Genomic DNA, 16,607 nt, shown 5'->3' with positions numbered 1-16,607 from the left:
TGGGGGATAGGCAGTGGGGAAAGGCTCTGGCAGTTCCCCACTGCTGGAACCTCTCCTTGCCACAGGGAGCTGCTGGAGCCTTTCCACACTGACTGAGTCTTTCCCTGCGGTGGAGGGCAGAGAGACACTACATGGCTATGGATTGGCACTGCTTGGGTTCATTGAGAGCTGTGTAGGATACATACCCTAAGGGTTCAGGGGGTCTTCAATCTTCTTGCCTAAGCAATGCCTCACTGTGTACACTACTATTTATACCTATTAACATCCAAGAAAATACAGGATTTGCGATCTCAAATGTAGATGTATACCATGGAGAAAGTAGTTCTCTTAGGTAGGTAGTTCATAAGCCATGTAGGTGAAAAACACTATCTTTAGTTTAATAAGCTCACAAAAGCCTGTAATATTGCATACTTTGAAGTATTTTAGTAATTACACTAAAAATATCTTGTCATACTGTAAAATAAATGTATATAGAAAGATCACTGCTAACCAGCTCAGTTCTTTTCATAAAGTATTTTCACAGCTCTGCTCCACAACTGTGAGCTATGAAATATGACTTTTATAAATGGTAAGAAAAGTCCATAGTAATTGACTCAGCTTTTTAACAGGACTGCTATATGCAAAGTAACTAGTTATATCCAAATATCATACCAACACCATTCAACAAGTTATTCTTAAAAATCAAACCAAAGGCCAAATCCTGACCTTGTGTGCATACTTTTACTGACTTCCAAAAACCTTAATTAAATTTAGGAAATTCTTCTAAACACCTCTTTTTTTCTAAGACCCAAAACTCAAAGAGTGGTTTGGTATTTTTTGGGGGGAAAATTTTAGTGTGGAGTCAAAAATCTGACTTAAAATAGGAAGTCTAGTGCTTCCTCATAATACAAATACACATTTTCCACAAGAGCACCTATGCATGGCACAGCCACTAGACATTTTCCTTTCATGGCACATATATACCACCATGTTTCTCAGAAAAAGTTATACCTACCAAAATCGATGTCCAGTAATGCTGCATTTGCACCTTCTACTAAGATTTTCTTTGGTGGTCCACGTAGAGCCTCATGTATGAAATAAACACCATCCCTCACCATTGGTTTAATCCTTTCTATGTAGCCCTAAGTAACACAAAAGGCTTTTTAAAGATTGGGTTTAATTAGTAGGTTATAAACCAGAACAAATAGGTGTACAATATACTCTAATTATACGTTTCACTATGATAAAGCCAGCCAGACGCCTCATAAGTACCACTCTGCCATATAAGTAACCAGGTTTGATTTTCAGTCCAAGCGCTACTGCCCATACTGACAACCCACTCATTCCTTTGACACAGAGGAAATAAAGAAGTGGGATACACATTCAGAAATAATCCTTCCTAGACAATTCTAGAAAGATATTGGGCTTCCCTGCGGTGCTGGTCATCACCCAGTTCTATTTGATCAGAAAGATGTGAGGGGCACTGTGTGTTGGTAATTGGGGCGGAGGGCAGAGAATGGATATGAGGATCTCTTCCCAAAAGGACAAAAACACAAGCAAAAAATGAAAATCGAATCCAAAGTTTCTTAACACAGCATTTTGAATATTTTACAAATACAAATCTGAAAGACCAAATAAATACTCAAACATGTTGCTTAAAAGAAACATTTTTATTACATTCAGCATCTTATTTGCAAGTGTTAAAGACTTCCCACAAAAGCCAGTTCTCTGAAATTCCATTAGTGACAATCTGGAGCCAATGGCCTAATGTCTCTTTAGATTTATGCTAATGGAGAGAGGGGTTGTCTTACTCTTACCTATAGGAACTAAGTATTTTGTAACATGCAGATTAGTACTGAGCATACATCCTGTCCCCCATGAGTATGAATAGATGCTGTCCCATACTAATGATTTGGTTTACATGGAGCACACAGCTTTACTCTTTCAGCTTTTTAGTAGATCACTGTAAAAAGCATAGTAAATACAAGTCATTTCCCCCCAGGCACTGTGATGTTTTTATGTCTCCACTCCACACAGTAAACTGTTGATCTATTGGCTTCCCCCACCCCCAAAAATGTAGTGCATATGTAAGTATAATAAAAGGATTACAAAACCGTCAACATGTAACTGATTCTCCATCAACAGGGCTCATAGAATTCCACAGATAAAAAAATTACAGAGTTTTACAGTTAACTGGAAGGGAAGAACTCCAAATGCTCCACTCTTCAACTCATCTGTGTGTTAGGAAACTGGGTCCAATGATAACCAATAAACTGCTAAAAGAATAACTTTTTCTAGTGGATGTTTGGTAATAAAATCTTTGCTCAAGTCTCTTTAGAATTCTAACAATTAATGACAGAGTTCAGGCTTACGTCGCTCTCAGTTCTCTCCCTGTTCATCATAACAAAGTTGCTTTCAAGTCCCCTAATTTTAATGCTTACTTTTTTGGCTGATATATGTGAAGAAACATGGAGGTGACACTTGTGTTCTAAACACCCAATTCCTTTTTAATTTATGATAATCTTCCTGAAGTAGAATGTTCCAACAGAGCACAAAGTAAGACTGACAGTCTTCTTAAAATAAGAACTAGAAATCTATTTAATGATTGATATTTTACCATCAGGCATATGTGGGTTATTTATCAAAATAAAAACTCACAAAAATGTTTGATGATCTGCATTCTAGGGATTCACAATAAGGGCACATACAATTAAATAATTTGTTGTAACACAGAAATAGTTTTACCTTGAGTTTTTTCAATTCCCCTTCAAGGTCTATCTCTAAGGTTGGATATATAGCTTTGTACTGGTTAGCTAACACTTTGAACCTGAAAGGCAAAAACAATTCTTCAATAATTTTGCTCAGCAACATTTTAAGATTTGTCACCTCTTGATATAAAGTTACTTTTTGATTACACAATTAAAAGAAAATTCAGATAGATGCATCCAGTTAAGACTTTTTGGAATATAAATTAGATATTTATCTGAAACATGCCAAAATATACCATTAATATAATTCGTATACTGTTAGTCTAAAGTTATGATTGAAAGGTTACATTTCAAATATAAAACTAGAATTACCTCTCTGAAAATTCACCAAAATCAGAAACAAGATCACACATTCTGAGCCCACTTCGAGCTGCTTTCGAAGAATAGACCGGACCAATCCCTTTTTTGGTCGTTCCCAAGCTTTCAAAAGAGTAAAAGTCATACATGTTACTCTCAAAATGAGAAGACAAAAAGCTAATTTTAAAAGCAAACCAAGTTTTGACTAACAACATTTAACTTTGACCTCTGACCATTTTTTTTAATGCTTAACTTAAAAATTTAATGTGTATTAGCTCAGTAGTTTGAGCATTGGCCTGCTAAACCCAGGGTTGTGAGTTCAATCCTTGAGGGGGCCATTTAGGGATCTGGGGCAAAAATCAGTACTTGGTCCTGCTAGTGAAGGCAGGGGGCTGGACTCTATGACCTACCAAGGTCCCTTCCAGTTCTAAGAAACAGGATATCTCCATTTATTTATTTATTTTATTTTTATATTTAAAAATAAGGACCTCAAAGGAGTTTCATAAAATTAAATCCTGTTTGTGAACATATTTACATCTTTCATATATTTTAAGTGTTAATTTTTTAAAGAAGCCAATCTTCTGCATTTTCCTCCCTGCTTCACTGACATTTCTTTTATATAAATCCTGACAGGTTAATTTCCTCTCTAATTGCATGCGCAAGGAACTGATTCTGATGACCCTTTGATGATGTGAACTGAAATTAGCCACACACCAGATCATTTCCGAGAAATTTTTTGTCTTCTGGATAAATAAAACCTCTCTTGAGGAAAAAAGATGGAGGAAGGCCTTGTGCACTGAAGTGACAAAAGACACAGGACTAATTTAAAATATGTATGTGAAATCTTTCGATAAACACTAGACTCCACATAGGAACAAGAACAGGAACTTTGCTCAGTATCAGAAGAGGACATGCATAGACGGAAGGTTCTGAGATATGAAATACCTTCAAGAATTAATTAGATTTGCAGAACTGCTAGCATCTGAAAAATTAAACAGCTAGTCTAAAACAAGAAGGTATCTAAACGGTTTCTCCTGAAACAATGTAGAACTGACACTAGCCTTCTTTCATCTGGAAACAGAGAACAACTCATGCCAGTGACATCGCAAAATACAATTATTTGGCTCCATTGCTTTCAGAGAGGAAGTACAACGGAAAACCTAGACCTGATCAGAAGAATGAAAAACAAGTTAATAAAATGGTAGTCTGCATGGCACTCGTGGCAGTTATAGATCAAACAGATGGAACACTGTATTGAGAGACTGCAAAGCAACTTTACTCTCAATTTCCAATTAGAAAACAAAATAGGGCTTCAAAGAATCTAATCTTCTATTAAGTACATTGATATCTACTAATGAAAAACTATATTATTCCAAATTAATTATTCATTGGTTATATAAGACTTGAATCTGAGGACTTCAGCAAGGATTCCTCAAATACAATTTTGTCCTAATTTTTAATTCTAATGTCACGTCATGACGTTTCACCAAAACAAATGTGGGTTTTTAAGTTTTAAAGGCATTTCTGAGAGGCATCATAAGAAAGCTCACCTAAAATAGTCTTAATACCCGTGTCTAACCCATCTTAATTGGGCTAATACACAGCCACAATATGCAGCCTTCTGAGGCATCATCCACTGTTAACTGGATATCGACATTAATGTTTAGGCTTCTAAATTCACACCAGTATTACTTTTGTGTGCCCAGAAGTGCCTGTAAAACAGAAATGTTTAAGCCACTGAAAGTTTGCAATGTAAATTTAAGACAGGACAAAACAAGTGAAACCAGTAAAAAGATTAAGGATGAGTTTGGAGTGAGAAATAGGATAAAGGGGGCACAAAAGTTACATAATACCATGTTATGTTTGTATGTAGACAAGATGTAACACGTGCCTTTTGCTTATCAATATTAATACTCTTATTCCAAATTAAATAAAGCTTAAGTGAATTTTGAGGGAGAGCAGACTTGAGTGAAGGAAGGGAGGAGTATGTAAAAAGGGGAGAGGACAGAGTAGATGGAGAGAGAAAGAAACTGGAGGCTGGCAGATATGATGGGGCCAGGAAGATGAATGGTTCATACAAAGCCATTGCATTTTCTGATAGAAAACAGTTCTGGGATGTCTAGTGTTGGACCCAATACAGGATGCAGGAGAGGCAGAGGGAGATTTTTGGAGCTCTATCCCCAGAAAGCCCTGTGGAGAAGACAGCAGTTGTTGTTAGATGTTGCTGGGACTTTATGTCCGCATGCTGACTGTGGTAGGAAAAAGGATGACCAGGCTATTGTTTTATTTATCTCACAAAAAATATGGGATTTGTTTTTTGGTGGGCACTCACTGGAGTTGAAATGGGAGGAGGAATGGTGAAGAGTGGAAGAAGGCAGAAAAGAAAGAGTAGGGAGGCAGAAAAGGGAAACTAAGAGAAAGAGAGGGAGATTGGGAAGCTGAGCAGGTGGCAATGGTAGCAGAGCAAAGGTGGACCAACAGCCACTGGCAAATAAGAGTGATGAGAGTGTCCATATTTCAGAACTGAGTAAAAATATCAAAAGGCTGTAAAGTCCCTTCTGGGCTCTTGGGGTGGATCAAGGAAAGCTCACAATTGCCTATAATATCATCAACTGTCATCAATATTGCTTTGGACAAAGACCTCCAAGGCGCTGTACTTTTACTAAAGTGAATAGAGAAAACTTTATAGCGATCTTAGGGAATGTCGACACTGCAGTGTGTACCTGTATGTTGGCATGCTCACATACGTGCAGACACATTAGGCAAGCCTGTCTTCAAACATTCATACTGCAGAGCCGAATACGCCCCATACTTTGTGTACCAGTGCTCACACTGGCAGTGCAATTAAGTATGTTTTGGGCTAGGATTCCTGGGAAAGTATCCTAGGTATCTTAGGCTACGTCTTCACTACCCGCCTGAATCGGCGGGTAGAAATCGATCTCTCGGGGATCGAATTATCACGTCTTGTTGGGACGCGACAATCAATCCCCGAATCGACGCTTGTACTCCACCAGCGCAGGTAGGAGTAAGCGCCGTCGACGGGGGAGCCGCGGAGGTCGATTTGCCGCTGTCCTCACAGCGGGGTAAGCTGGCTCAGATACGTCGAATTCAGCTACGCTATTCACATAGCTGAATTTGCGTATCTTAAATCGACACCCTCCCCCCCGTAGCGAGGACGTAGCCTTAGGATCTCACCATAGTCATGTTGCTTTACAATGATGAGCCTGGTACAAAAATCTATATGGAACAGAACACTGGAGCTGCTCTAGGAAAATGTTTGTGATGTACTGGGGGAGAACCCCCCCAGCGCCACGCCGGGCCACCCAGAGCCCCCAGTGCTGCCAAAACCCCTCCCCCCGCAGCGCCTCGCTGGGGCCGCCCAACAACCCCCCCCCCCCGGCGCGCTGCGCCAGCAAAACCCCTGCCCCCTCCTGAGCGCCGCGCTGGCCAAACTCCCACCCCCCCTGCCCGCCAGAGCGCCGCACCGGCCAACCCCCCCCCCCCCCCCCCAAGCCAGCCCGGCCAAGCCGAACCTGCAGAGCGCCGCACCGGACTGCCCAACCCCCCGGTGCGCCGTGCCGCCCAAACCCCCGGAGTGCCAGGCCACTCAAACCCCTGCCCCCACAGCGCCAAGCCGCCCCGCCCAAACCCCCGAGCCGCTCAAACCCCCGCCACTGAGCGCTGCACCGCCGAAACACCCCCCGCGCTGCCCGGCCGAAACAAACAAAACAAAAAAATCCAAAAAACCCCTTGAGCGCTGCCCCGCCGAACAAAAAACAAAAAAAGCCACCACAACACCGCAAGCGCCCCCCACCACTCCAACATTGGCTGCCCCTTTTAAGGTGCCGCCCCAAGCACGTGCTTGGTCAGCTAGTGCCTGGAGCCGGCCCTGCAAGACAACAGCACATCTATCTTCATTGTGAACTTTATCAGAAAGGCTTGACATTTTTAATGGAAGCTCAAATTCTTCAAATATCTGAAGGAAGAACATAGTTCCCTGGTTATGAAAAAAAATACTGCGATATTAGGAATGTACATAATAAAGAGGGCATCAATCCAGTATTGTTTAGTATCTGTATAGAAACCTCCTGTGTACTGGGTGAATAGCAACATGAAAATATGCATCTTGTTGGTTCATGACTCTCAACCTATCTCCTAATTCTAATGACTGAATTATTGCTGCCAGCATCACCATCCTGCATTTTTGCTGTTTTACATATCTGTTCAGTGCCCAGGTCTAAAATTGGTCTCTGTCCTTTTTGGGAATTAGGAGGTATTTTGAATAGAATCCCTTTCCACTGTGTTGCACGGGAACTGATTCTATTGCTTCTAAACTCAGAAGTGAAGTCACTTGTTGTAGTAACTGATTGTGAGAGGGGATCCCTGAAGACGGATGGGGATGTGTAAGAGGGAGAGCCTTGAAATTGATAGCGAACCAAAAGCTATGGCTTCCAAAACCCATTTGTCCAATGTTATATACTCCCAAGCATACTGAAAGTGGAAGTGTTGGCATCCAAAAGGAGGGAGGGAGAACAGGATATTGCAACTGTAAAGATGGTTGAGAGACTCGACCAAGCCATCAGAACTGTTGCTTGGAGGACATAGATGGCTGGGAAAATGTAGTTGTAGCAGATGGGGGTTTCTTTTTTGAGTAAATTGGTCTCTTGGCCAGGGGTTCAGAGGGTCCATGACAGGTGTGCCATAGGTTGCCTACCCGTGCCAAACGCAGCACGCAAGCTGATTTTCAGTGGCACTCACGCACCCAGGTCCTGGCCACCGGTCCAGGGGGCTCTGCATTTTAATTTAATTTTTAAATGAAGCTTCTTAAACATTTTAAAAAACTTATGTACTTTACAAACAACAATAGTTTAGTTATATATTATAGACTTATAGAAAGAGACCTTATAAAAACATTAAAATGTATTACTGGCACACGAAACCTTAAATCAGAGTGAATAAATGAAGACTCGGCACACCACTTCTGAAAGGCCACTGACCCCTAGTCTAGGATATCCTGAATATAGGGCTGGGCATGCTCTTTTAGTAGGTCTCAGAGGGCACAATTTCCTTTTATTTACAGGAGTATAAATTCCAATGCATCTCAATCTGGCTCTCAAGTGCTTTAGAATGTGTAATGAGGCATCTGTTGATACAAAGAGCTTGCAACCATCAATGGGGAGGTCTTTAAATGGCACTTTGAACCTTTCCTGGAAAGCCAGACAATAGTTCCAAGAGGCTCTTCTCATGACCACTGCAGTGGATATAGACCATGCTGCAGAATCTGCTATATTTAAGGAGGCCTGGAATGAGGATGTTGCTAGAAGCTGATCCTCTTGAATAGTGGCTTTAAATTGAGCATGATATTTTTCTGGCAAATGTTCAATAAAGGCTGTTGTAATTTAAGTAGTCATATTTGGCCATGAGCGCTTGATGCTTCACTATTCTGAAGTGTGGCTGAAGCATAGGGTTTGCTGCCAAAAAGATCGAGCCTCTTATGTTCCTTGCTGTATAGGATGGACTTAGAGCTATGTTGCATGCTTCTTTCACTGGTGGCCTCTACTACTGGGGAGTTTGGAGCTGGGTTAGTTTTTATCTGCTCTCTTGCAGGTAGGTGCTGCTGTAGTTGGAATATGCCAAACAAAAATTAGCAGGCTCCATAAGAGCTTCATTCACTGGAATGGCAATTCTCATCGATGATGAGGTGTGTAAGATATCTAGAAGCTTACAGTGGAACTCTTGAAAGGATTCTGAAGTGTGTCAGCAATTTGCTTCATCAGTTCCTGAAACTGTCTGAAATCATCTGCTATAGAAGGTGGTGGAAACATGACAGCTTCATCAGGTGAAGAGGAGGAAATATTCACAAAAGAGGTATCACCTCATCTGCCCTTGCATCTTGTTCAAAGGTCTCTTCCTCTGGCATGGCTAGTGGTAAAGGGGGTTGAGGAGAATGGGTCCTCCTGTTCCCTATAGTGGTGTGAAGACGTTGTTGGCGATAGAATGCCCACAGATCTCAGCAAGGCCACTAAGGGGGGGGCCACAAAGCATGGATGCCTCCACCTATTGGTGTTCATGCCAAAGGGTGTCATTTGAGGTCTATCCTTCTGTAAAATATCAGTGTAAGAGGGAGAGATGTATTCCAGAATAGACAGGAACCCTGCACAGAGATCTGAGAATCTGAAGAATCCTCTTCCACATAATCAGGGTGGAGGTAAGGAGAAACGGGAAGGACTGTTCAGTTTGAAAATTAGACAAAAGCGAGCATGGTTCCCTACGTGATACAGGTGTCAGTGACTGAGAGGGTCTTGAGGCTGACAAACCCTCTGCACTCATTAAATAGGGGAGAGACTGGCTTCAAAGAGACTATAAAGTCCTTAGGGCACCTGAACTCTTAAGGCATTGACAGTAACAGACTGAGAGCCTGTGGAGGATGGCTTCAATACCGATGTAGTTGGCACCAAGCACTTGCCCTGGAAGTGCATCAGTTCCAATTCCCTCAGTACCATCTGCTGTCTAGCTGTCACTGTACAGTAGACTTCCTTGAGATCAGTACTGAGCATTCATTGTTCTGGAACAGGCTGATTACTCTTTTCACCAATGTCTCTGACACTCAAGGTCCAGGTACCCTAACTCAGTACTGATTCTGTCTTAGACTGAGTTTTCTTCTTTGCCTTTGAGGTACTGGCATCTCTCAGAACCTGCATGGAACTCCCCTAGGGATCTGAGGTCTCCATAGCCCTCTTGTGTGTCAGTGGCCAAGATCTTTTTGGAGATTTACTCCCTACTTCTTTCTGTTGAGAGGAAGATGCAAATGAGGACTTCAGTACCCTGGAAGTACTCAATGCCGTAGTACCACCTACCCTCTTTAGCAGTCTCCAGTGACCAAGATCTTGATGTTGACAGGGCACTAGCAGTACTGTTAGGTCTCTGTACAGGGTATCCTCTGTCCCTGGATTTGAACCTGGACATAAGGCTTGCTCCATCATTAGAAGTTTAAACTTGATCTCCCTATTTTTTTAGGATCTACCCTTGAAGGATGTGCAGATCTTGCTCTTACTAGGAACATGGGTATCGCACAAAGAGCGGAGCCACTGGGAATGCCTGTCACTGATCAGAATAGCCTCACAGCAGGAGAGGCCCCTTTTGAATCCAGCATTCTCATGGAAAGAACAATAAAAGAGACAACTCAAGAAAGGGAAGTTCTAGCACTTCTAATTAAATATATCAAAGAATAAAAGGATTTTTTTTTAAAGAGAAAAAAAAGGCAGGAAAAAGGAAACACTAAAAAGGTAAGTAACTATAAACAATGCTAAATAGGTAACAGACATGTTGCAAACTCCATCTCAGGCCAAAAGCAGTTGAGAAGGAACTTAAGGTGGTTCACCCATGCAGCCCCATGTAACATCCTTGTGCCCTGTACCAAGCCCAAGGCATGTGGAGCATGCACAGTCCAGGCACCACTATCAAAAAATCTCTGATCAAAGATGCAGGCATACTGAGGTCGAGCAGGTGAGTACACAGACAAATGGGAGAGCACAAAAACTGAGCCAATACTAATCAACATGATAGGCAGGAATCTCAGTAAACCAGGTACCTTATAGTTGTCAATTTTTTTGTAGGTACCACAACAGATGTGAGTTTTAAAGATGGATTTGAAAAAGGACAATTAAGGGACTTTGCAAATGCTTACATGAAGCTCCTCCCATTTGCCAGGGGCAGAACAGGACAAAATGCAAAGGTACTCATTTGAAATTTTAACAAGTGGGTAACAAAGGCTGGCATTATTGGTAGAATGGAGGCAAAAGTCAACATCTTGACAACACACAAGAGAGGATAGGTGGGGGAGGAGTAGGGGGAGTAGGACATCATGGGCCTGTAAAGTGAAGACAAGTAGTTCGTGTTTGATGAGATGAAGTGGAGCCCAGTAGAGCCCAGTAGAAGGATGCAAAGAGGAGTGAAATGGTCAAAGTAATAAGCCAAGAGTGATTTTTGAAGTAACATTTTGAATGAATATAGGGGGAGCAAGACTGCATTTGCCAACAGTTTTCTGTTTGAAAAGTGTTTATTTGAAGCAATCAAAGCGTTCCATGGAACACAGCTGATTGCATCAATACTTTTGATGCAAACCAGGTAGGCTAGCTACCCAGTAGGTAGGTATATTGTTGGTCACTACCAATCCAGACTAGATTCAAACCAGCAATCCAGAAACAAAAAGTTACTTTCTGTTAGCATGGAGACTGGATCCCTCAGGGATCGATAACCACACTGTCTTCAGCCTCAGGACTCCTTCATATATTGTATTTTATTACTCACTTAACTAAAATGGTGAGAATTTGACAAGCTTTGTTTCACCATCAGCTTTAACAAGCTTGAAGCATTACATGGCTGATGTGAGATTTCCACAACATATCACCAGAGTGATACAAAACAGAGTTAAAGATCGTAACATTCAGATTTGTTTGTAAATTAAAAAGGAAAATTAAACTAATATGCAGTTTGTACTCTTAATTTCTTTGAGTGCAGATTAACATGGGGAAAATAATCATTTATTGGTTAGGAAACCATTCTATTGAAGTTTTATGTTTGCTATAGAGAGTTTCTCTCACAGCTAGCTGAGGATCAACAGTGCTTCTATTACAAATGGCATCTTGCAGTGATTTGTAAGTGGGCCATAAAAAATTGTTCTTAGCTAAAAGTTGGCAGGCAGACATCATGAAAAAAAAAAAAAAAAAAAAAAAAAAAGATTATTTTCTTAGTTTTCTTTTTAATTCTTAAATGAATTGGAAATGAGAGCTAGCTAGCACTGGAAAAAGACAAGCATGTAGTTTTCAGCATGATCACGGGAAGAAGTAACTGAGAGTTACCACCATCCAGTAGTGGCTTATGTGCAGTGAGATTGTCTCAGTGCATTTCCCTGAGCACAAGTGTGCACTTCATGAAGTCAGTCATGAGTGATACCTTTCACTGGCAGCAACAGCAAAGAGTTAATTACTCATTCATCCATATAGACCAGGGGTCGGCAACGTTTGGCACGCAGCTCACCAGGGGAAGCACCCTGGCGGGCCGGGCCAATTTATTTACCTGCTGACGCGGCAGGTTCGGCCGATAGTGGGACCCACTGGCCGCGGTTCACCATCCCAGGCTAATGGGGGCGGCGGGAAGCTGTGGCCAGCACATCCCTCGCCCGCGCCGCTTCCCGCCGCCCCCATTGGCCCGGGACAGCGAACCGTGGCCAGTGGGGCCTGCGATCGGCCGAACCTGCCATGTCAGCAGGTAAATAAATTGGCCCGGCCCGCCAGGGTGCTTCCCCTGGTGAGCCGCGTGCCAAAGGTTGCCGACCCCTGACATAGACAAACCTTCCATATCCTGGCTGAAATATACTGGCACCTTAAAAAGTGACAGAGTCCTGTGGCACCTTATAGACTAACAGAAGTATTGGAGCATAAGCTTTCATGGGTTAATTCCCACTTCGTCAGAAGCGTGCGTATTCGTATTCACCCACAAAAGCTTATGCTCCAATACTTCTGTTAGTCTATAAGGTGCCACAGGATTCTCTCTCTTTTTAGAGATCCAGATTAACACGGCTACCCCTCGGATACTGGCACCTTAGAAATTCACATAACGTTTATTTTCATTTGCAGATACATGTTATGTTGTTCATTCAGCCAGCTGCTTCCATCCATGATTAGGTAGTAAGTTTTGAAATTCATAAAAAAGCTCAGATAGAACAGAGATAGCAGGTGGCATATAAAGCACAGCATGAACATTCATGTTTCATGTGCACTTCTGAACAAAGCAAAATTAGTCAATGTTACTTCAGTTCTGCCAGTCTTCATAATTTCTCAGATTTTTCAGCCCTTGAGACAACAGTACTAAAAGATGTATCTTTTTCTAAAGAGCCAGTTTAAGTTCTGGGAAGCGTCAGCTGATTTGTCCCTTTCTGTACCAAAAATATTGTGGTATGACCATACTTTAAGAGTGCGATCCTATTATTTGTCATTGGTGGGACACTTATGTTAAGATATGTCTAAAAATGAACCTCTGAATACTTCATACTTCTTTATCATTATTTTATTGTCGTTAGGGTTTATCAAGCTTTGAACACTAGATTTTTTTTGTTTTAAACTTCATACTCCCATATTTTAAAAACACAAAAGAAAATTACATACTTCTTTCCTGCTTGCTCTTGTCTTTGTTGTTCTTGAATGCCATCAGCAGCCTGATGAAAGTCAAATACTAAGGAAATAAAAGAAAAACCCTTAAAATGCAAATTTGGACAAGACTATATGTGCAACAATTTGAAACTGAAATTAATGATATACACATGATTTTTTCCTCAATTTCTTTGAGTGCAGATTAACATGGGAAAATAATCATATTGGTTAGGTACCACAAGCCATTCTATTGAAATGTTTTATGTTTGTTATCAGAGAGGTTTTCTCACAGCTAGCTGAGGATCGACTGCTTTTTTCCCCCCCTATATGGAGAACAAAATGGTGAACTCCAAATAAGAGGCATGCTGTAAAGTTTGGCGCCTTCTTCCTTTTTGTAAATTACATGTTCTATTTTGAATGGTCTTCAGTATAAAAAAAGCCTCTGAAGCTTGTCCACACAGTCAGATTCAAGCGCACCTGCATGGCCACATTAGCAGCTCTTGCAACTCCAGAGAGCAGTGCATTGTGGTAGCTATCCCAGCACGCAAGTAGCTGCAACGTGCTTTGCAAATGGGGGGGGGGGGGGGGGGTGGAGTGTGTATGGGGGGGGGGAAGAGTGGGTTTTTGGGAGGCTGAGAACATGCTACGTGCTGTCTTGCAAGTTCAGACAGCAGCAGACCCCCCCCATGTCCCCCTCTCTCTCTCTCACACACTCACAACAAGCAATATTCTACAGTAATATCTTGCTTTATACCAGAGCAGATAAGCATGCCGGCTGTCAGAAACGGAGCTTTGAAAGGGCATATCCACATTCCTACAGCCGATTCCAAAACAATGACAAGAGTGGCCATTTGACTTAAGGGGATTATGGGACATTTCCGGAGACCTATCAGAGCACAGTAATGCAACACCTCATTCACACTGATGCTGGGACATTTCAGCTGAGGCGCAGCAAGCATTATGCTTCTCGTGGAGGTGGATTACCAGGAGAGCTAAAGATGCAGAGTCCAGGCACTCTAAGTATCTTGCCAGTGTGGATGGGTCGTGAGTTAGTGTGCCTGGGGCTGCTTTAATGCACTCTAACTTGCAAGTGTAGCCAAGTCCTTGGTCAAATTCCCAGGGTACAGAGACCTATGGAAGTCTCTACATACATTCACTAAAACACTATTGTATAGATTTAGCCTCTAGACAGGTGAAGATCATCCATATGCTGTAGAAAGAACAAATGGTCAGAGAAGTCAGTAATTAAAAGGCCTCCAGCATAAAAAGCATTTTTGGATGGTTGGGAGGGCCACTCACTTTAAATCTGATTTTATTATGGGGACACTAAATCTGATTTTACTACAAGGTCTGTGTCCAAAGGTTATAACCTGAAGTCACTGTTTAATTGGTAAAAGCAGCAAAGAGTCCTGTGGCACCTTATAGACTAACAGACGTATAGGAGCATGAGCTTTTGTGGGTGAATACCCACTTCTTCGGCTACCACTTCTTGGTATTCTCCAAAAGCCCATGTGATCCCTGAGAGAAGCAAAAATATAAGGCAAAGCTTCCTACGAAGAGGAGAGCACAAATTCTATATTGAAATGGGAAACGAAGCCTTCAAGCATTCAAGTAACTTTTGAACTGCTTTCTGAGAAAACATGACATGCATTTGGAATCAGCTTAATGAGTCATCAAACTAAAATGTTTTAGTCTAGAATGGTTCCACATTTTTAAAAATGAAAAAAGGTTAATATTAAAGAAGCTATAGTGCCTAACACACTCAAGCCCTGATCCCTGACTGGAACCTTTGGCTACTATAATAATGATACTAATATAGATAAAATAAAATTGTTAGCTATTCAGTGCCTTTGAAAAGTCTGAGGAAATTCTTATGGAAATAAATATAATATGCCATCTTACCAATATGAGCTCGGTCAGAAATTATTAATCGCTTCTCCCAGCCTTCTAGTCCTTAAAAACCAAGCGAAAAAAGTTTAAATTATGTTTTGTATATCATTTTTCTTTTCATGATGGAATAAGCAAAACTTCTAAAGACTAATTATAGATTTGAAAATGGAAGTCATTTAAAAAGACATACCAAACTGAGTCACCATCTTATTTCAGAAAAAGCAAACAATTTTCAATTGTTAAGGTCTGACTTGAACCTATAAACCCAGGAAATGCAGACAGCTTATCAGAAGTTGAAACTTCTAGGCATTCTGCATACACTAGGGAAATTTTTCAAGTTTCTTACTATTGCTAAAACAAGCTCAGCTGTTTTGTTACCAATGTTAGAGTTTTTTTTCTTTCTGGGTTTCTTTCGAGACCATTGTCTTTAAAAATGGCTACAGAAGTTGGATAAATACATTTTCTATCAGGTATCTGGCATTCCTATAACTGGCCACAAGTCCATTATTTGGCATTTACTTTAAAAAGTGTATTTTTAAGCCACTAAATTATAAATGTTTGCATGGCATCGCCATGCATTCTAGTATATTTATCAAACTGTAGCATATGTATTAATACTGTAATAGTTATATGTATACTGATTACAGTAAGTGACTGCACATGAACAGCATCTTATTTTCAATATATTAAGTCTATGGTTTAAAACTGACAAAGGGAATTATGGGTAATTTACATTTTAGAATGTATCTTTCTAGGAGGCGCTAAGGAGACTCCTGATGGGAGCTGCAGGGACTAACAGAGCTCTGGGAGTCCCTGCAGGATTGCTGCCAGAAGTGAGCAAAGAGAGGAGCTCCAGTTGGATGCAGCCATCTTGTTTCTCATGGCCTCTAGGCTAGGGATAGCACTGCTGACTAGATCCCTGAAAGCACCAACGCCCCCTTTTAAAGTAATACCTTAAAAGGTTGTTCTCACCTTTTCCTTTTTTTACGTTTTTCTCTGCTTCTTCAAACAGTCCTGGCAAGTGAATCACCACTCCATTTCCTAAAGGAAATCAGGAATACAGAGTTTAATGTATGATGCCAGACAGGAAAAATTAGTTTCTTACAAATCCATGATTCATTTTTCTGCATAAAGAGTATTTTAAGACATACATTTCAAAAACTGTTCCATTATACTACTTTGATCCTTCGGAATTTAAGATTTAAGAGACTCCCTGATCTACAGCTAAAGTATTTGAGTCCCTAGCTGCATGCACTCAACTCCTCTAAATTGGAAATTTAACGTTCTTATTATATCAGGATGAAAAATAAATGCATTCCTGTCTGTCACACAGTGGTATTTCTCCTTCATCATTTCCAAAATTTAATTAGTTTCATAGGGCAGTACAAGCTATTTTTAAAATATTCTTATGGTTTTTACAAGCCTTTTTTATTTATTTCTATTTTTACTAGAGATATTGATATTCAAATATGTTACTCTCACCCTGTGATGCAAAAGCAAATAAAGCTAATGTTGTCATTGT

The 16,607-nt window shown here is 40.9% G+C and overlaps 1 protein-coding gene across 1 annotated transcript in view; it reads right to left on the bottom strand.

Moving 5' to 3' along the window:
- Positions 1-16,607, bottom strand: part of ADSS2 (adenylosuccinate synthase 2) — a 62,339-nt gene that overhangs the window by 17,573 nt on the left and 28,159 nt on the right. Inside the window, exons 3-8 of the mRNA XM_054021644.1 lie at positions 16,058-16,126; positions 15,098-15,148; positions 13,211-13,277; positions 3,060-3,167; positions 2,725-2,806; positions 995-1,121 (exon numbers count right to left, since the gene is read on the bottom strand). Coding sequence (XP_053877619.1) covers positions 995-1,121; positions 2,725-2,806; positions 3,060-3,167; positions 13,211-13,277; positions 15,098-15,148; positions 16,058-16,126 — 504 coding nt within the window. The remainder of the gene's footprint in view (positions 1-994; positions 1,122-2,724; positions 2,807-3,059; positions 3,168-13,210; positions 13,278-15,097; positions 15,149-16,057; positions 16,127-16,607) is intronic.

Source organism: Malaclemys terrapin, chromosome 3 (assembly GCF_027887155.1).
Source record: "Malaclemys terrapin pileata isolate rMalTer1 chromosome 3, rMalTer1.hap1, whole genome shotgun sequence".
In the NCBI taxonomy this organism is placed as follows: domain Eukaryota; kingdom Metazoa; phylum Chordata; order Testudines; family Emydidae; genus Malaclemys; species Malaclemys terrapin.
This window is presented reverse-complemented; position numbering and strand designations above follow the sequence as displayed.